Source organism: Cinclus cinclus, chromosome 8, assembly GCF_963662255.1.
Source record: "Cinclus cinclus chromosome 8, bCinCin1.1, whole genome shotgun sequence".
Taxonomy (NCBI): Eukaryota; Metazoa; Chordata; class Aves; order Passeriformes; family Cinclidae; genus Cinclus; species Cinclus cinclus.
In genome coordinates this window covers 25,524,315-25,544,842 of record NC_085053.1, presented here as the reverse complement: position 1 = coordinate 25,544,842, position 20,528 = coordinate 25,524,315, and the positions used below count along the sequence as shown (strand labels likewise).

The following is a 20,528-nucleotide window of genomic DNA, read 5'->3' as shown; positions in this document are numbered from 1 at the left end:
CTCCATAAAATTTTGAAGTGAGAATTAACACACATCTATTTTTAAATAAGAGCAAATACTATTTTGTGTAAGTTCAAGACACAATTCTGTCATGAAAAATAAATAGACCATTCAAATAAGTCATATTTGTTTTCTTAAATTATTTGTGGCAATAAACTCTAAAGAGTTGGATTCATCAGTACTGGACCCCAGGTACTCTTCTCAGCTCCCACACATCACTGCACCCCAACTTCCAGCCTTGCCAAACCCAGCAGGTTCAGATGGGGGCTGAGTTTTGAAATGAGAAAGTCAATTACATTATAAACTTGCATTTGACACAAAAACAATCTGTAGAAAAAGCAGGGAATCAAAATCAATCAAAACCAAAAAGCTTCCTTAAAACTCACACAAGTATTCATGTGGGAGAGCTGATCTTGTCTGAGGGCAGGGGGATGAACACGGCAACAATGGCAGATCCTTCCAGCCCTGCATTCTATTAATTTCCACAACTCTTTCTCATTTTCAGGCACTCATCTACACACAGGAGCTTATGCTAGGCTTAGGTTCTTCTAATTTGGTTCTTCTAATACAGAAGTCAATACACCCCGTTTTTGTTTACTAAGTCATCACCAGTGAGACCTGCCTTGTGAGCAAACAGAGCCCTTCAGTCAATAACCAGCCACAGCAGCACAGCCCTGTGGGGAAAACCTCACCTCAGAGTAATAAGGCTGTTTTACTTGACACCAAAACAATAAATGTTCCTTCTTACAGAGGTGTATTTTTAACCAAGTAGATGAAACTTAACCATGTTGCAATTTCAAAATACAAACTCTAGTAAATAGTGCATAAAAATGCAAAGCTTAGGGTTAACACAGCACCCCCCAGTTTGTCTCTTAGCAGCCACAACAACACTGCTGACTCAGCTGGATTTTGATACTCATTATCACTCACACAATGCAGATGCAAAGAAATTAACATTCTTCAAAACCAGAATAAAATTCTCTTCCCAGCAACGAAAGAAGTAACACAGGCATAACAAGGATCTACGTGCAAAGTCAAGATCCACACCATGGAGGATGTTAAATGCTATGGAACACATTTTAAGGAAGAATTTTAGGGATTTTTTAACTTTCAGAGATTATATTGTCTTAACTTTCCTCAGCAAAAGCAGGTTCTTTGATAGGGGAATCAGTAATAATTAAAGCTTCTGCTGATACAAGGAAAAAGAGTTGTATAAAATTCTCTGTGTTTGGAACATGGTTTCACAAGTTGGAAACATGAAAAAATATCAGAAAACAACCTGATTTATTTGCAATCTGTGAAAAAAAATCTGTCACCAAGTTCTCCAAAGCATTCAACATTTCTAGTGAAGAGAAAAAATTAGCAGAAATACAACTATCTCAAGAAACGATCACAAATCTTGCAATCCTAAAACTAAGTTAAATTATGGATCCAAAGTAGGTTGATTCATTCAAGCCATCTGCTTTTTCATTGACATGAGAAAAAAGCCCAAATAAATAGAAATATTCAGAACATGTTTATCTGATTTCTCCCATTTTTCCAAGTCCCACAGATACCTGCTCCCCATAGGTCAGAGGAGAAAATCATGTAAATTTTGCTCTTCTTCCAAAACAAACAAAAAAACCCCCTAACCCAAACCCATTATAAACCAGTACCAGCATCAAGATTCCATATGCACATTGTCACATTACAGTCCATATGTAAAATAATGCTAAGAATGTGTGTTTATAGAGATATTTTCTTCAGAGGCAAAACAACCACTGTTTACACATGCTTTTAAGCAGAATGCAAAGAACTACAGTGCATGCATTTGTGCCTTTCACAAAAACACACTTGAGCCAATGCATTCAAGTATGGCATGTTTGGGATTGTAAATGTGTCAAGATAAACCAAACAACACTGGCAGCAATTCTTTACCCATTGTATCACCATCAAATATAACATTTACTTTACTTACACAAAAAAACCTAATATACATACATCAAAAAAAAAAACCCCTCACCTATAGTATAGTTTCATAAAACATGTTAGAATTAATATAGAGAACTCAAAGACAGTTGACACCTCCAGAAGGAATTAAAATGCAGGTTCTTGGGATAACTCCTATGCCAGTTTGCTCTTCCTTCCTATACAGGAATTTAAATAAAATTGAAATTAAGCACTGATATTCCTTAAAAGGCTTATAAACAATTTAGACAATTACAGTGGAATAATTCTCTCACAAAAAATCCCCAAACCAAACCTCCAGACCTGGGGACAAACCAGACAGTAACTTGGTATTACCTTTAGATTGGACAACAAAGCTCACAAAATAAGCAGGGTAACAGTTCTGCCAAAAATCCTCCAATGTGGTATAAATACAAATATTACATTTTTTAAGGTTATGTTTTAATTTTTGCAGTACCTGCAGATATTATAAAGCAACAGGTTGGCTATTTCTGTATCAGCAGGACTCTTCTACTGAAGGGACAACTTTTAGAAATTTTATAGAATGGACATTCCTACAGAATGCAGAATGCTACTGAGGATAGTCAAGTGCAGAGATGTGAAAAACAATGAATAAGAGTAAATACTGCCTGACTTAGCCTTGCTGTAACTCTAAGGAAAGCATTAGCCCTGCAGTGGGATGTGAGGCAGCACCATCTAAATGAAAACACATTCATCAGTGCAAACCCATTTCCAACAGCACCACGGTACAAACCACCCTCCTCCATTCTGTGTCCTCAACAAAAAGCGTCCCATCTAATGATGAGTAAGAGATACCCTGTTTCTGAATTTTTCTTGCAGAAAATATTTTACAAAATATAACAATTATTTTCTTGCAGAATATTTTACAAAAGGATGTGTAGCTGGCTATCTCCTTTCAGAAGTTCCCAAAGCAGAAAAGGGCAGGATTTACCCACCAGTCCCTTTACTCTCAAACCTCAGGCCACCAGTGATGAGGGATCTCAACACACCAGTCCCAGTGAGGCACCAAACTGCTTCAGAAGACAGAAACTTGTCCACTTGTAGTTCATTTTGCTTAAATTAATAAATGCACAGTGCTTGTTCCCTTTGTGCAGAAGATCAGGAAATGCCTCTGGGATAAACTCATCTACTAGAGAGCCACCATCCCCTCTGGGACTAGCCCAGTGGGTATCTTATAGGGCTGATAATGGCAACGTCGTGGGTTTGATCCACGGGTGGGCCGCTTAATCAAATTATAAATCTGATGGTTCTGGTGGGCCCCTTCTTATATGGAAGGAGTGCAGCATAATGAGACTTGTATCAAGTTCTTGTAGTAGCACTGAGTGCAACCAACCATCAGTGCTCATCACAGTCGGCCACGTACACATCATCTCTTCCATTAGTATGAATAAATATCACTAGAACTCGATTGTTAGTAACAAGCGAGAGTAACTGTTCCCTCACGGGGCCCGCCGAGGGCCTGGGCACTCTGCCCTGGGAACAGCTGAGGTGCGGCGACCCCTCACCTGACACCGTGAGGTGTCGCTACGGGCTGTCCCCAGGTGGCTTTAGGCCGGATCCCGGCGGTGTCCCGGGCCGATCCCGGCCGGATCCCGGCGGTGTCCCGGGCCGATCCCGGCGGTGTCCCGGCGGTGTCCCGGGCCGATCCCGGCGGTGTCCCGGCCGGGTGCGGGCCCGAGCTCCCCCTCACACACAGCCCTTACCCACCGCCGCCCGCCAGGGGGCGCCCGCGCCTGCCGCCGCTCGGCTCCGCGCGCAGAGAGGCGCGCGCCGCTCCGCTCCTGACGTACATGCCGGGCGGCGGCGCGGCCATGGCGAGTGATTTTTACCTGCGCTACTACGTGGGGCACAAGGGGAAGTTCGGACACGAGTTCCTCGAGTTCGAATTCCGGCCCGACGGTGAGAGCGGGGCGGGAATCCGCGGGAGCTGGGCCGCGCTCCCGGGGGACGGGCGGGCGGGCCGCGGGTACCGCCGGCGTGGTTTAATGCGCGGCCTCTCCCACAGGTAAGCTGCGCTACGCCAACAACAGCAACTACAAGAACGATGTGATGATCCGGAAGGAGGTGAGGGCAGCGCGGCTGAGGGCGATGGGCCAGGAAAAGGGACTCTGGGAAGGCCTCGGGGTTGGATTTCGTTGTGGGCAGAGTTGTATTTATTTCTCCGCCGGAATGTTGTGTCCAGGCTTACGTGCACAAGAGTGTGATGGAGGAGCTGAAGAGAATAATCGACGACAGTGAAATCACAAAAGAAGATGATGCTCTGTGGCCTCCTCCTGACAGAGTGGGCCGACAGGTAGGGTGCACAGTGTCTCTTCTAATTGCTCTTTAATTTTCCTATGTTAGCTCCTTGGAAGTATGACTAAACTTTTTCTTCAAGCCAGCATTTTTTCTAGCCGAAAGGGAAACAAATACTGGTTTAAAACCTGAGTAGTGCCTCAACGGCATGTGTAGTTGTGGATGCTAATACAATCCACAGACCTGCTGCATTTGATATCTTTGTTATAGAAATTTGTAATAAAAATGAAATCCATAAAAACAGTACTCAAATATTTCTGTAACTGAGTAGCATTTCTGTAACATGAAGCAGTGAGTTCCTATAACTTTTTATTTTTCAGGAGCTCGAGATAGTAATTGGTGACGAGCACATCTCCTTTACCACGTCAAAAATCGGTTCCCTCATTGATGTAAATCAGTCCAAGTATGTACTCTGCTTCTTATGCTGCCCTTGTTTCTATTTACCAATCTGTTAGACCTTCCTGATTATTTGGTACATGTATTTCATATTGTTTCAAAGTATGAATCAGCTCCTGGGGGCACCAGTGCTCTGTGTTGCAGCACAATGTGCCAATGTTGCCTTTAGAGTATGGCGTTACAGGGTGTGTTCTCAAACTCACCGAGAGCAGACTTTGTTGTAGGAACCCTGTTACACACAGAGTTTGAGCTGCCATTGGCCTGTTTATACAAATTTCTTTGGTACAAGATATCTGTATTTCACCTAAACTGTAAGGACTGACTGTTGGGGGGGAGTGCTTGTTGATTCTTGCTTTTGTGATAAAAATTGATATTTTTAAAAGATTTAACATGTTCACAGTTGTAGTACAGAATGTTTAATCAATCAGTGTAGAATTAATCTGGTAATTTCTAAGATGACATCTAAAAAGCCCCATGTAGGCTTTGGGGTTTTTTAATCTATTAGTTCTATAACCTGTTCTGTAAGAGCATCAGTCTTAATTTTTTTCTTTCCCCCTTTCTTCCTTCTGTTGTGCACTGCAGAGATCCAGAAGGCTTGAGAGTGTTCTACTACCTGGTTCAGGACCTTAAATGTCTCGTCTTCAGTCTTATTGGACTCCACTTCAAGATTAAGCCAATTTAAATCAGACAAGCTGAAGTTTGTATTGCAGTGTTAGCAGTAGGGTGGGAAGGGAGGATCCTGTTCCAGTTCTTCACGCTTTCCGAAAATTTTTTTTGTATTTTAGATTATTTTTGATTGTTGTTTTTGTTGTTGTTACAAACTGTCAATGACTCAATAAAAGGGTGAGATTTGCATTTTTAATTTTTAAGCTGTGGTGAGAGACTGACTTCTAATACTTCTTTTATAATGGTGCATTCAGAGTTTGTTACTTCACTTGTGTCACCCACACACTGTAGTTCTCTATGCAGCAGTAGAAAAGGGAATGAAGCCTGGCTCTTTGAAATGAAACTTGCCAGCTGTGAAGCCAAACTTTTTGTTACCATCCTGAGCTGGATGTTCTGTTGGGCAGACAAGAACAACATCTGACTCTGCACAGGATAACTGGTTATAGCAGACACACATCACCTTCATCCCAGCCCTTGCCTCCAGAGCAGAGACACTACAGGCTACCCAGGAGCCACCCAGGATCTTCAGTGATCGTCCCGTTCAGCTGCTGAGAAGCTGAAAATCAGCCTACAATGTATTTAATTTAGTTCTGGGCAAGCAGATCTGTTGTGTGGCATTAGTTAAAAGACTCTGAGGGGTCCCCCACAGGCCATGAGGGTGGACCCCATGGCAGTGCTGCCAAACCGCCCTTTTGATTTCTCTTAACACGTCTGTGTTCTCTTGGAAGACGCTGCTTTTTTAAAAAACGTGATTAATAGAGGTGTAATGTTGAAAACACCAGTGCCTCCCGCTCTCCCTCCCCTTCCCACAGGTACCTCCCGCCATCCGGCCGGGCATGGCGGCCGCCATCTTGGCTGAGGGCAGACGCGGCTTCGCGCCGGCCCAGCCGGGCAGGGAGCGCGGAGCCGCCATCTTGGCTGAGGGCACGGCCGCGGGGAGCGGGGAACTGCACAGAATCCGCTGGGCCATGGGGGTAGGTGAGAGCTTCGGCCGGAGCCCCGCGGGCCGTGGGGGTACGGGAGAGCTTCGGCCGGAGCCCCGCGGGCCGTGGCGGTGGGGGAGCCGGGCCGGCCGGCGCTGACGCCGCTCCCCGCTTGCCTTGCAGAGGATCGGGCTGCAGCTCCGCGCCACGCTGGAGAACATCACCCGGCTGCGGGCCGAGGGCCAGGACTTCCGATGGTACCTCAAGGTGCGGGGCCGCGGGGCCGGGGCCGGGAGCGCCGCATATCCCTGATTACTGACAGCTTTCAACCTTCCGATTTGTGTTCTCAGTTGAAATGTGGGAACTGCGGTGAAGTCTCCGAAAAGTGGCAGTACCTGCGGCTGATGGTGCGTGTGCCCCTCGTAAACTACCTCTGAGCAAAAATGAGAACACAAACCTGCCTCTTACACACGTATCCGCATCAAAGATGTGACAACCTACCCTCTAGATGAGATAGTTTTTCAGTAGTATATACATTTAGATAATTGTCGTGTTCCTTATTAAAATAAATATTTGGAGAATGTTAATTGACATGCCACATGAATGGTGACCATTGGTAACAAAGTATAAAATCTCTGTTTAAAAACACCTCTCTGTAAAAACTTAACTTAAAAAAAATTTTTGAAGTGGCTATCAATAAGGTTGTGTGTGCGGCATATTTCTCTGATGCTGATGGAATCCTTTTGGAGAAGGTTAGGTAAATCAAGATGACTTAAGCATGCTAAATCATTTTTAATCATGCTAAACTTTTCAGCATTTGGAAGCTGAAAAAGCAGGATAAAATTTATGAGGGATACTTGTCTATTCTTAGCAATAATCATCCCTTTTCTTTGCATACAGCTGAATGGTAAGAATGTCTTTTGAAGAATTAGTAGAGCATACCTATACAGATAAGACATAAATATCTGTTATTCTCTGTGTAAAGTCTAGAGCAGAATTATTCTTTGTAATTGCAGCTTGTTAAATTATTAATCTTTGTAGTTACAAAAAAAAAAAGCTCCCTTGTTGCAGTATTTTTAGAAAGCTAAAGATCATTGTAAACACTACCTTACCTTTGCAGAGGTTTCCAGTGGCTCAGCTGAAATGGTTAAAAATGTCTCTCTCGTCACGGATTTTAGGACAGTGCTCCCCTGAAGGGTGGCCGAGGAAGTGCCACGATGGTGCAGAAGTGCAAGCTGTGCTCCAGGGAGAACTCCATTGGTACGTGCTCAGATATTGACCAGGCATCATCATTTTACAGTTTATCTTTTAGTCCCCATTTTTGCTTGACACCCTTTGTAAAGAGCTTTCACCAGGGATTTCTTCCCTTGTACACTGGTGCTTGAGTTCCCAACAGGCACAACATTCTGGACATCACATTCAGGGAGACAGCAAGGCCTCCTGGTGAGCCCAGGCTTCTGCATGAACAAAACTCATCTGTATTGTTATTTTACAAAAGCATGCAAATCTTTTTGGCATTGGTACGGAAAAATGGTGCAGTGTAAACTTCTCAGAAAAAGGGAGGAAAATTTAATTCTTCCTTTTGAAGACCAGCTGCAGGAAATGCTTGCTGACTTTGTTTCTTTTGCTTTGTATAAGGAAATTGCTGTGAAGGAAGATCCTGGTGCTTGGTTTGTGCTGAAGAAAACTGAAGACATAGTTCCACTCACTTGTGTGCTTTTTTGTTTTGTTTTTTTTAGATATTTTAAGTCAGACAATCAAGCCTTACAATGTAAGTTTGTTTCTTCTTCTATGTAACAAGTGAAGGATAAATAAGCATTAACAGTATTTTGAGTTTTTGCTTTATCATTCTCCTTCAAGAACACAAAAAGCTGGTCTTGTCCCTGGACAAAAATTGTCTTGTAGACTCCTGCACAGTCTCAAGTGTAGAATAATCTGTTACATTTCAGAAGCCAGCACAGAACTGTATCGCCCAAATTAGAGGTGATTATATAATGCCCCTCTAGGTTTCTGTTTGAAGGCTTCCTCATGGCAGATTAAGAAATTGTAGTTAGAGAGCACCTGTGTAATGATCCCTAGGGTTTTGCTGTCCCCTGGGGCATCAGAGATGACAGTGCTGCCTTTAAAGCAATCCATTCCTAGACTAATGCTTGTCACTGTCTCTATTAGATGGAAACTAATGGTTTTCTTAATTACAGGCTGAAGACAGTGAGAAATTCAAAACCATTGTGGAGTTTGAATGCCGAGGTCTGGAACCAGTTGACTTTCAACCACAGGTGAGTTCCTATTTGTGATTACTTTCTGATTTTAAAAGCACTTCTAGAGTGATCAGATACACACTAACTGAAATGATTCTGGAACATCTTAGACCTTCCCAGATTCCCATCCTTCCACAATTCCTTGTTTTACTTCCTTTGACTCAAGAAAAAAACAAACAGCTAACACAAACAGCTGGTATTCTCTGTGCCAGTAAAATCTAAAACTAAGCACACCTTGGAGTCATGCTCAAACTGCCTCACAGGTGACTCACTGTTAATCTGAATTCATCTGAGAGGCCTTCACTGCTCAGGTTATTGCCAGAGAGTCTTTCCCGAAGGGAAAGTGCAGCATTAGACAGAGCACCACTTGCTCCTTGGTGCATTATGGAGCTCATCAAGCTGAGGTTATGAACACATTTCAGTGTGTGTCCTCTAAAAAACAAACAGATTTTCTTTGGGGTTCATATCACCAGAGCCACGGGAAATGAACGCTGGCATTTTTCCATTTGCAGCTTGAGCAGACAAAGCCTGAAGATCAGTGGTAGTTACAGGCTGGTGCAAAGCACACCTCAAGGTTCAGAGTTAAAGGATTCTTCAGGGCCAGTCTGCAGTGACTCATCTCTTGTGCATGGTCATGCTCTATGCCACTTAACTCCCTGCTATATTTAGCCTATTATTCCTGTCGGATTAGGTGTAAATAGACTGACAAATATAAACCTGTCTTATCCTTCTCTCAGACTGGGATGCTGTGCTAAGAAACAGCCCAAAAAAGCCAATCCTACAAGGAATTTGATATAAATATAATCTCCACTGCAGTGTGCTGGGGAAGGTCTTTATTTAAGTGCAGTCCATCTTTTTGATGAGTGGTTATTCCTTTATTCCAGAATTGTTATTATGGAGTTTATCCCTCCTTGATAGCTTTGCAATCAGACTTAGGAACTTGCACTTCAAGCAAAATATGGCAAGACTATAAAATACAGAAGATGTTTAGAGCTCTGTGTCCTAGCTGTGAATTTTATCTACAGAACAAAGACTTCACAGCTGTAACAAAAATTTTAATATTCTGAGTTTGGTGCACTTGACTGGAGACTACTTGAATCACTGAAGAGGTCTTTCAGTGAATTTTTGGGTGCCTAAATCAGTAAATGAGTTATTTTCTGATGGTCAAATGACTTCTGCAGTTCTGAACAGTTTTGTCAACTGCTTTACATTTGGCATGATCCTGGCTTCTGCACAACCCTAGATGTCTCACTTTTGATTAGCACTAAACATGGGATGTGGCCATAGAATCACTGTATTTTCTCTGTATTTTTTGATACACATAATACAACCAACACCTGGAGTCAATTTTAAGTGGCTTAATGTTTGCATGTCTTATTTAAATTCTAGCAGTTATCAAAAACAAAACAAAAAAAAAAACCAACCCAACCACCACCACCAAACATATGAGTGTTAGAGAGGAGAAAGCATCCTTTGTTTCTCTGATCTAAACCCTCATTTTAGACCTAGTGCTGAAGTTTGCAATTGCAATCACATGGCTGGTGAATGGCTCCAGGTGGCAAAAGCAGAGCTTCTTTCATTTTTCTGGTTTTTATTCTATACTCAGCTCATTTTTGAGCCACAGTGCTGATCTTCCTCTCCACCCCAGCAGTTCCCTTGACACGGGCTTCTGACTGTCACCAAAAGGCCACGGTGTCCTGCAGATCCCTCTCCTGTTAGATCTGCCACACTCTGTGGTTCATTTAACCTCCCAAGTGCTTAACCTTCCATTCAAATCCCCAAATATTTTAAAGTCCTGTGGCATACTTTGCACATTCTTACAGCTAAATTTCTGACTAGCAGTAGTGGAGATTCTTTATCCAAAATGAAAGTGTAGATCCCTTGCAGAAAACCAGGAAGAAGCTGCCTTTGATTTTTAGACACTTGTTAATAAAATTCTAATTTCAATAGTTTTCTAATTTTAATTCTAATAGTTACAATCTCCAATGTAAGAAACCTTACTGTGTGCTACAGAAGTGGCTGGGATTTTTAAATGTACTTTTAAAACTAAAAACTTTACTACAGTAAATCTTACTGTACAGCTTGGTAACTATGAACCCTAAAGTGAGAGAGCTGTTCCTATAGAAGATAAACCAGAGCACCTTCCTAGAGCTGTCCTTTCTCCACTCTTTAAACAGCAACAGTGTTTGCTGTTGGCAAACAGATGGCAGTGAAGAACAGTCCCCTGTGAAATGCTTGTTTGGGATACTAATCTGTTCACTCAGCCAGCTGATCCTCCTTACACATAAAGCTTGCTTGTCACTGTGTACATAAATCCAATACAAGCTGCTCCTTCTCTAGAGTGTCTTGGATTCTGACAATACTCAAGCTGAACTATTAACTTTCTTCCATGTTTTCTGTTACTTTGCCTTCAGTACATTATGAAGTTATTGTGCCTGTGTGGACTCCGAACATGCAGCTGTTAATAGTAATTGGATGCTGCTACATAAATTTAGAAACAAAGGTTTAACATTATCTAGAATAGTTGAAAATATATTTTTTTTTCCTGGGAAAAATAGAAGAGCAGTGTTTCCTTATTTTACTCTGTCTACTTGGATTGAATTTTCCCAATGCACAAGCAGGGTCTTAACCTTATACTGACCCTAACTAGGAAAGAGCTTGCCTATTCTTTCTACCTAATTTAAAAGAAATATAGTAAGTTTCTGTGCTGAGCTACTTTCTATAAATGTTTCAATGATCATATTTTTAAATCTTTAAATGTTTCATGTTATCAATATATTTTAAAAAACTTTCTGCCAATGTGTTTGCAGGCAGGTTTTGCTGCTGAAGGTGCAGAATCTGGCACGCCTTTCAATGACATAAACTTGTTAGAAAAGGTATGTTGTCTTAGTTTTATTAGCAAAACTACGTATTTAGCTTGCTTTCCTCATATCACTAGTCCAAAATACACACCCTAGACTGGTTTTGCTCTTCCTGTAGCCACAGGAAGGCCACAGCTGGAGAGAGAAACTGAATTAAGTTTCATTACTAACAGTGTCATTTTAGAAGTAATGATTTGTTAACTTAGCAGCTGACAAAGATTTAAGTCACTCAGGAATTCCAGAGAGCAAGAACCTGGAATACTAAGTGGCTGGGATTATTAAAGTGGTGAGTTTATTTTTCTAGGAAGATCCCTGCCCATTGTCCTGTGCACAGAGAGGTTAAAAAGTAATGTAGACACTGTCCTTCAAAGCCCAGGATAATGACACCAGCATTGCAAATCTTCCTTGGCTGTGAGCAGGAATCTCAAGGTCAAATCTGTTCCCTGGTATCCTACTTGGCAGGGATCTGCCTGTCTGCTTACCCACCTGACTAGGGTATTGTAAATGATAGGTAATCCTTTCACCTGCCATGGCTGCTGTTTGTCCACTACAGGCTGGGGAATACCTAAGAAAATAAGCCCCAGCAGTAATAAATACTGAGACTGAAGCTCATTTAATTTCAGGTTAGTGCTCTTTCTACTCTCACCTGTTAAAATTTAACTTTCTACAGATATCTAAGACCCAAACTTTGAGTGAAGTTTAGTTCCAGTTTGAATTCCAGTCTGTGTGCATTCTGTCCTCTGTGATTAACACTGTGAAATCTTATTTCCTACAGGATTGGAATGACTATGATGAAAAAGCAAAGGAATCTGTTGGAATCTATGAAGTTACCCATAAATTTGTAAAATGTTGAAGTTCATACCCAAAACAAATTATGACATGGTTAGTGAACATCACATACACAGCTTCCTTGGAGTTACTTTTTTACATGGCTGCACTTCAGAAATGGAAACCCAAGGTCACAGAATCATTCAGGTTGGAAAAGATCTCCAAGATCGAGTTCAACCTTTGACCGACATCCCCGAGTTGTGCTTTCTGTTGCCAGCATGCCCTAATAAAATATTTCCCATGGAGCACTGGAAGATGGCCTCAGTACAAACTGAAAATAGTACATATTGCCTGAACTGTGCCATGTCCTTAATGCTGTGGGGTTTTGGAATTAGGTGGTTGTGGTAGACTGTAGCTTAGGTACAACAAATGGATACAGTAACTACTTGCACAGTTTACAGCCTTAAAGGTTTTAATAGTTGGTCACCAGGAAGTACCCACATTTGATTCTCTAACATAAGCAAATAAAGCCTTCCCACTCACCACTTCTATCATGAGGAAATGGCTACAAGCATTAGTAAAGGCACCGTGTTAATTGTTCAAGGGAACAGCTGCACCTTTAAGCAGCTTTCTGCCACTTCAGGTAAAGTCTGAGGTGAGTTTCCTGTGAACACTCACTAAGCTTCACTGCTGCTGACATTTACAGAGTTACAGTCCTCTGAAAAGCAAGTTATCTTTCCAAGTATATTATTAAGTAAACCTAATTTTTAGCTGAAGACAGACTTTGTACTCCTTGGCAAGTGCAGTCACAATCTTGCCAGGATTTCAGGCATTACATTGCAGGAGCAAAGCCTTCAGGCTTACACATGAAAAGCATGCCTCTCCCATGCTAGCACTTTTATTTCATACTTCCAGGACTGGGTATTGCTTACACTTACTGTGCTAAATTAAAAAGACCTGAGAGAACCTGGAAGCTGATGCTCTTCATCAAAGGAAGAGCAAAGGGAAGTAGTTTCTGAGCCTCTGAACCAGATCTGTCACATCCAACCAATGTGCTCAGTCTTTCCTGTTCCACTGATGTATTTGGTTGTCTGGGCCAGTGGGACATGAGCTGCATTCGTTTTACACAGATCACAGAAACCAGCGCCACTGTGCAGTTCAGCTCCACAGAAAGATTTGCCTTCCAGAAAAAAAGAGTGGAAATCAAGAGGGTAAAAGGCAGGAATTCAAGGTCTACATACCAGGGAGAATGCAGAATGCTTGCAGCAGTTTTGTTTCCAAGCTTTGTAAGAAACATGAGCTATTGATACAGGGTCTACCCATGCTGTATGATTTAGATACGGCAATAAAAGAATTTTGTGGTTATTAAAAGACAACTTTATTAAAATATAGTCTTTTCCAGTCAGTTTAACAACCCATTTGGTGACTGTAGGTTACTTAAAGCCTCCCACCTCATTTTTTTGTGTCTCCAAAAGCTGTTAGAGTGGAAAGGCTTCAAGCAGTTGAGGCACAATCAGTTGTGATATAAATTCAAGTTTAAAAGAGAAGTGTGACAAGTTAGTAAGCAACCTTACTGCAAGAGTGCAAATGGAACCATTCTTCCATATTTTAAATTATTGCATGTATTTTTTTAAAAAACAAGCAATTCAGGAGTGGTATCACAGTACTGTGTCTGAACACTCATGGAACACAGGTGTTACAATTTCATTAACTCAATAAAAATGCTTATTTTAGATTATGTGTTTTAAGAACACATAGATCCGTTACTCAGTTTGACAGTTAATGTCTCTATTTCCTGAAATGCATTCAAGGTCTGTAATTAATTTGTTTAAAACAGATAGAAATTTCCTAGTAAACCTAACAGTATTCAAGTTCAATGATGATACATGAAGCAAATTAAGCTGGGCAGTCTCAGACATGCTGAACACTGATTAGTATGTCAGTTAGACATAATCTGCATTTTATTCTGCAACTGTAAAGTGCTCCAATGTCTTTATGTCTTAACTACTAATTTTCTTGCCCTTTAAAACATTAAAGATATCTTCTAGCGACTTGTATATACACTGAAGGAATTCTTCACCATTCCTAGCTGGGTAAGAGGAAACATTACAACCTATCCAGTCATCTTGTACCTGATACCCTACTCCAAAGCCATCAGACACCACGGGGCCAAACCCTCCTAACTGCACAGCTGGGCTCACCAAGGTGCTGGTGGAAATGATGTTGTGATTAAGGCGAGCGTAGGCTTGGTCCTGATAGAAATCTGGCAGTGCCAGCCCTTTGGATAAGGCCAAATAGCGCAGGCTGAAGAGATGCCGGTCAAAGCCCTGGCCTGGTGAAAGAAAACGACAGGTATGAGAGAGGTGCCTGACATCTGTGGGAAGTAAACTCACCTCAGCCACAAAAGAGGAGGTCTGTAGAACTGGAGTTTGTACTGGTAGGAAGTACTTTTCATGACTGTATCGTAGGAAAGGAGGGTCTGCTTGTTTTACTGCAACTTAACAGCACCAGGAGAGTACACAAAAGTGCAGTCTTGCCAGACAATAATACATCACATTCTTTGATTAACTATCTACCTGAATGCAGACAAGTTCTTCAATGCAGAAAAAGCCCTCCCTAAAATTTATGAATCTAAAGAGGAAGAGCATTTTGCACCAACGAAAGGAAGCAAATTTTAGACTTTAATTAATTAATCGTCAATTAAATGTCAAATAATTAATAGACAATTTTACTGCTGTCAATTTTAATGCTTCTGGGAAGGACAGTTCAGAAGAAAGCATTTACAAAAAATGCCAGGAGTAGCATGGCCAAAAAAATGAATTTTATTTAGAAGTTGTTAAACCCTTTATTCCCTGCAGATAAGACAGTACCTCCTCAGATTTAAGCTAAAGTTCTTGTTCAACATGCACTCAGTATTTATGAAATCTTCAAATAGTCCAACTGCTCTAAGGACAAAAACTGAAGCATAAAAAATTCTCAAACACATTAAAAGATGCTGTGGGAAGTACAGAGGCACTTCTCCATCAAGAAATTAGTGAGAATGAGGGAATGCACTTTAAACTGCAGCCTTCTGCTACTGTTTTTGTCAAGTTTACATTGGACCTCCATCAACATTAAATTAATTAGTTATAAATATTTACACCAACCTCACTAGACATTTTAGTGCAAAAGGAGGAGTGTTTGATGTATCCCTACTTACCCATAGCAGCCTCTTTTGTCAAACGGCCGTGGTACTTGGAGCACTCCACTATCAAATTCTGCAGCTCTTCTGTGCTGTGTTTGGAGAGTTGCTTGACAAAAGCTTCAGAGCATTTCTTTGTGTAGACAGAGGCAGGACGTATGGTTTCTGTACGGCCGTGCTTGAAAGCTGCAGTGCTGCAAGACTCGTACGTAGCCACGGTCTGGTCATACTGGCGAAGGAAAGCCATCTGGAAGGCCAGCTGAGCCACAGCATCTGGGCTCACCTTCTTCTGCTTTAGAAGTTCCTTGCCCCCTTCTTGGAACTGAATCATGTTAAGAGACAGTGATTCTACAGTGGCATCAAACTTCTGTTTGGCTTTGGTAATCCCTGCTTTTAAGGCGTCGTTCAGTTTAAAGTCAAGTTTCTGCACTGCTCTGGAAGAGTCGACTGAAGCAGGCTGGGACTGGGGGCCAATGGCTGGCGTCTTGGTGCTGTCTTTAAAAACTTCATTCTGGAACCTGAGCACAGCCACACCATCTCCCCAGGAATGTTCAAAATTAATTCCTGCAGTGCCATCCTTAGCTATGATAAGATTAAAGGATTTGTCATACCAGCGGTTTGCAGCATCTCCATGCAACATAGTGTGGGACAAGTGCACAAAGTCTTTAATGGCAAAATCATCTAAACTTAAACAAAACATGGCAGAGTCTACTTTTTGAAGAGCTTCTTCATTGCCATTCTCCAGTAGATTCTTCCTCAGCAATGCCCATGTATCTCGGTTTTCACTGGTGAGGTAGCCAAGAGGGAAGGCTGGGGCCGGACTGTTGTCACTAAGGATGTATTTCAAGTGTGCTTGTATTTCTGAGGGTTCCAACATGTTTCCATCTCTATCAATAACATCAAACACATAAAAATTTCCATTTCTCAACACTAATAAATGTTTTGCCTTTTCATCTGTATAAAGCTCATCTTTGTTGAGCTTAGGAAGTCGTGTAGAATTGAAAAGTCTGAAGTATTGAGACATATCTAGGGGATAAGCATTGACCATGTAGGCACCAAACCAAGAAATTGAAGAAGGCACAAATCGGATAATTTTTTTAAAGATCTCAGTGTCACTTTTTTCTGGATTGAGGTGAAAAACCTCTGGTTCAAGGTAACCAGCCCTGAAGGTCTTCATAAAACGTATGGCAGAAACAGTCATGTTTGTGGCTCGTATGAGCTGATCATTGTATTCCGATTTCGGATCAGGATTAAAAGACATAAATGCATTAAAATTCAAAACAACAGGCTCACGTGCTTTTAGGTACATGTCAAACCAGGGACCTGAAAATTGAGTTGAAAAAGAGGTCAGAACATAAAAGCAGCTTCCTGAGTCAGACCAGAGGGTCATGTAGTCCAACAGTGATCATGAATAAACAGACTAAAGTTGCTTTACACAAGCCAAACATATGCAATAATTCACCCAAGGCTTCTCCAAACCCCCATTATGAAGAAGGATACTGTTGGCTAATCATAAAAATACTGGGTTTGGAATAATCTATGTCAAGGGTGTCCATGTCATTAGCAAGAAGGGCCAACTCCCTGTTTACTTTATGGCTCAATGATAAACCTTAGCTCCCAGGACATAGAGTGCAACTCCCCAGCTCTGTTTTGGTGCACGCCTCACATCTGGAGTAGTTAGTGCCTTTACTTACCCTTAAACTATTAATTTCTGCAACTCTCTGTCACTGAGTGCATCTCACTGAGATTGAACCTTCTGCCTGGACTGTAAGAAGGACAACAGGTAGTTCCAGGGACTAAGTTACAACTTTAATTACAGGTTCCCACAGGTAAGTAAGCAATACTCATCTACAGTTTTAAAACCACATCTGTGATGAACACATAGCCTTTTAACCCCAGACTTGAAAGTTCAGGGTGGAGACAACTCTACATACTTTCAGAAACCAATTTCAAGTGGAACAGGTCTTTTATGAGACATAAAGAAGAAAAATAACTGAACAAAAAGCAATACAGACACCCCACCATTCATAGACAAAAAGCAGCATACTGGTTAGCACTGACAAATGACATAAAGCCAGCACTTAAAATCCAAGATGTTGTTCAAAGTGAATGGAAACTAAAATACAACAAACCAAACAGCAGTTTTTATGAAAGAATCTGGTATTTTCTACAGACTGAGTGGCAGCTAACACATTAACAGGCAGTCTGAACAGACAGTAAGGATAGCAGTGCATTCTCTGGGCAACATGGAAACTTCTGCTTCCATAGGAATTTGACTATTTGCATCTCTACTGCTATCTAATACTTTCATGAGCAGACATTGTATGTAGAAGCAATAATTAAGCAGAATAATCAAACCACATACATGCTCTCCCTCTCCTGATTTGTTTCTATTTACTCTCATTTTCCTATTCCTGTCATTCCTTTCCTTTGGCTCTTTAAAAAATATAATTTTCTAGTTTTAAGGGCTTTTAAGACCTGATTATTGACCACCTCTGCCTCCCAAACTTAGTTATACTCTGTGACTTCTCCCCTTCCTCAAAGATGAGTTTTCTTGCTAAATAACATAGAATTATTTGAAAATTATTGCTTCAGTTTCCTTAAGGGAAGTGCTAGATAAGCTCCTCTTTAACCTAAACCCTACAAACTCATGAATAAAATACCATTGTTCCATTATCTATCTACCCAGAATTCTGTTAGAAGAGATGAAGTTACATTATGAGCATTCTTCTTTCTACTAGCCTCTGAAATTTCTCAAATACAGCCACAGAGAGTGTTCACAGCAGGTTATTCCAGGTTTCTGGACTACTCAAAGCTTCAACCTATTATATTTATGGCATTATGAGCACTTATGAAGCATGATGATCTACAGACTCGTCCTACACCCAGCAGGCCAACACACCTGTAATGTAACTTGTATGCTTGTTCTGATTGTCTTGAGCAACTAGTTGCTCATGCAGCTCTCTTCCAATCCCCTTTTCAAAGGCATGAGCAAGCTCTTCTGTCTTCCTGCAACAATCAAGAAAAGAGTCAAAAAGCTGTCACAAGTCACATTCTTAATGTTAACACTTGGCTTTGAAGCAGAACATGACACTGCACCGTGTGTTTGTCCATACCTGAACTGGTCATCATTTAAAAGCGGTTTCTGGGCATTCAGGTATCTTGTAATTGTATCTTCTAGCTTGGGAACTGGCAGTCTGAAGGAAGTGGAACACAGAGATGTGCACTTGATGAGCAAGGGTATGAATGAAGCCCATGTTTCTTACACAGTCATCTCTCATAGCCTCCTTTCTTCCATATCCCTCTTTATACTATTATATATACTATACATACAGATATATATATACACTATACTGCATATACTATTATATTATATACAAATTGGGGGTAATACTTATGCACATTATCCAAATGTCTCCTAAGTTTCTTGTGGAATAATAAGAGAAGCAAGGAACTAGATGGACACCAGTCAGGACACCATAGTGTTCTTGGGAAATAAGGCAGAAAACCAAACTGACCAGTCTTTTGACAAAGGTACTGCAGTGATGGGAGCTAATCCCTTACAGGAAACACAGGGACAGGAACCGCAGCTATGAGAGGCAGTTCTTTAGAGGGAATAGTTCGGCTGCCAGCCCTGTTCGGGCCTCCCCGTCACAGACTGTGCGCCGGACATCTCTTTATCCCAAATTCCCTACTCGGTATTTTTGTAAACTTCCTGCGAACCTGAGTTTTGTTCCCTACAGCACAATCCAGTTACACTCACGGGGTTACACGGAGCGCCAAGTGGATGTTTCAGCAGCAGGCCTGTAGCCGGTCACAGGCACTTGGAAAGCCGAACCCGCTCCGCACAGAGCGAGTCGGCACCGCCCGGGGCGGACGCTCCCACTGCCCTCTCCTCACAGCGGACACCCCGCGCCGCCGCCGCCGCCCCCTGCCCGCGTCCCCCCCGGAGCGGCCTGCCCTACCTGGGCAGGCTTTTCTGGTAGTGCATGGTGGGCACGATGCTGCGGTGCAGGAACTCGGCGGCGCCCGCACCGCTGTACCCGCGCCGCCCCGGGGCCACCCGCAGCAGCTGCCGCGCCGCCATGATGCGCGTCAGCGCCGCTCCGCCCGAGCTCCCCCCAGCTCCGCCCGAGCTCTCCCCGAGCTCCGCCCGCCGTTCCCTCCGAGCTCCGCTCCCCCGAGTTCCCCCCGAGCTCCGCCCGAGCTCCGCCCGCCGCTCCCTCCTGGCTCCGCCCGCCGCTGCTCCCGAGGCCCCAGGAACGAACGGGAAAAGGGAAGCGTTTTTCTGTTTTTCCATTCCAAAAGTCAGTTGGATACGTGCCGCTAAGATAGCAAAGTTACCAGGGTGTTGGAGAGATTTAGCATCAGTCCATACGTACACCCTAATAAAACGTTCTGATTCATTAATAAAATTTTCTGAAATCCTCTTTTATGTTCAACATACAGACTCCACGTATTTTTTTCTTTTATTCCTCCTCCACTTTTTATTTTTTTAATTTTTTTTCCTCTGTGTGTGTACCCATATGTCCTACCAACTACACAGGATTGAGATTCTTCTTTTGTTCCAAAAAGAACAGTTTAATCTCTCCTGAGGTTTTTTTCACTCATACATGAGCATGTAGCAACAAATACTTTATCACAGTATAAAATGCATTATTGTAAACACACAGCCTTGTTGTACTGTGGGGAGTATCTTCCATAAAAAAATAGAATAGTCTTAGAATATACTAGAAACTATAGAAATGTTTTCATAAGAAAGCATGGCATGCAAATGGTTATGGTGGTGTATTTTTATCAGACATTCAATAGCATAAAAATCAGCATTGGGATTGAATGCGGACACAGCAAAGGAAAGGAAAGCAATCCCTGTGGCTTAGTCTGATAATCCTCTGAAAGTAAATTGGCCCTACTCTAATCAACATAGTGGTTGGAAGAAAAGTGAAATCATTTCACTTCCAAGGTAATAAATGCCTAATGACAGGTGTCCTTGCATGTTCCAGTCTGTGGCTATTTCCTGTTCGATGCGTGTCTCTCATGCTGCTCGTTCAGCCTTTTTTTGGCAATGAAAACAAAAAAACCCAAGCCTGCTTTAATTAATGAAGTCCAGTTTCACCTAGCTTGCCCTGCTGTGATAGTCCTGTTGAAAATGTTACCTGCTCTGCCCTTTGGGGAAACTGCTCTGTTCCCTGTTTGAATGCTGGCTTGCAGG

The 20,528-nt window shown here is 42.1% G+C and overlaps 3 protein-coding genes across 6 annotated transcripts; 2 read left to right on the top strand and 1 right to left on the bottom strand.

Moving 5' to 3' along the window:
- The first annotated feature begins 3,742 nt into the window (after window positions 1-3,742).
- Window positions 3,743-5,528, top strand: MAGOH (mago homolog, exon junction complex subunit). Its single transcript, XM_062497452.1, has 5 exons — window positions 3,743-3,867; window positions 3,974-4,032; window positions 4,151-4,261; window positions 4,584-4,666; window positions 5,242-5,528. The coding sequence occupies exons 1-5, from the start codon at window positions 3,759-3,761 to the stop codon at window positions 5,339-5,341; spliced, it is 462 nt and encodes a 153-aa protein (XP_062353436.1). The 5' UTR covers window positions 3,743-3,758; the 3' UTR covers window positions 5,342-5,528.
- Window positions 5,529-6,233: 705 nt separating this feature from the next.
- CZIB (CXXC motif containing zinc binding protein) lies at window positions 6,234-12,440 on the top strand. 3 transcript variants are annotated; one of them, XM_062497499.1, is made up of 8 exons: window positions 6,244-6,299; window positions 6,432-6,515; window positions 6,599-6,655; window positions 7,427-7,508; window positions 7,988-8,019; window positions 8,447-8,524; window positions 11,317-11,382; window positions 12,143-12,440. In XM_062497499.1, exons 1-8 carry the CDS (start codon window positions 6,294-6,296, stop codon window positions 12,218-12,220), a joined length of 483 nt encoding a protein of 160 aa, XP_062353483.1. In that variant the 5' UTR covers window positions 6,244-6,293; the 3' UTR covers window positions 12,221-12,440. The 3 variants fall into 3 exon arrangements, with proteins under 3 accessions (XP_062353484.1, XP_062353483.1, XP_062353485.1); XM_062497500.1 differs by lacking the exon at window positions 6,432-6,515 and having other exon boundaries at window positions 6,234-6,299; XM_062497501.1 differs by lacking the exon at window positions 6,244-6,299 and having other exon boundaries at window positions 6,489-6,505.
- A 42-nt stretch (window positions 12,441-12,482) lies between these two features.
- Window positions 12,483-19,433, bottom strand: CPT2 (carnitine palmitoyltransferase 2). 2 transcript variants are annotated; one of them, XM_062497496.1, is made up of 5 exons: window positions 19,282-19,433; window positions 18,433-18,513; window positions 18,219-18,325; window positions 15,335-16,639; window positions 12,483-14,467 (listed from the first exon to the last, which is right to left on the bottom strand). In XM_062497496.1, the coding sequence occupies exons 1-5, from the start codon at window positions 19,401-19,403 to the stop codon at window positions 14,136-14,138; spliced, it is 1,947 nt and encodes a 648-aa protein (XP_062353480.1). In that variant the 5' UTR covers window positions 19,404-19,433; the 3' UTR covers window positions 12,483-14,135. The 2 variants fall into 2 exon arrangements, with proteins under 2 accessions (XP_062353480.1, XP_062353482.1); XM_062497498.1 differs by having other exon boundaries at window positions 12,483-14,470; window positions 15,407-16,639.
- Window positions 19,434-20,528: the final 1,095 nt, after the last annotated feature.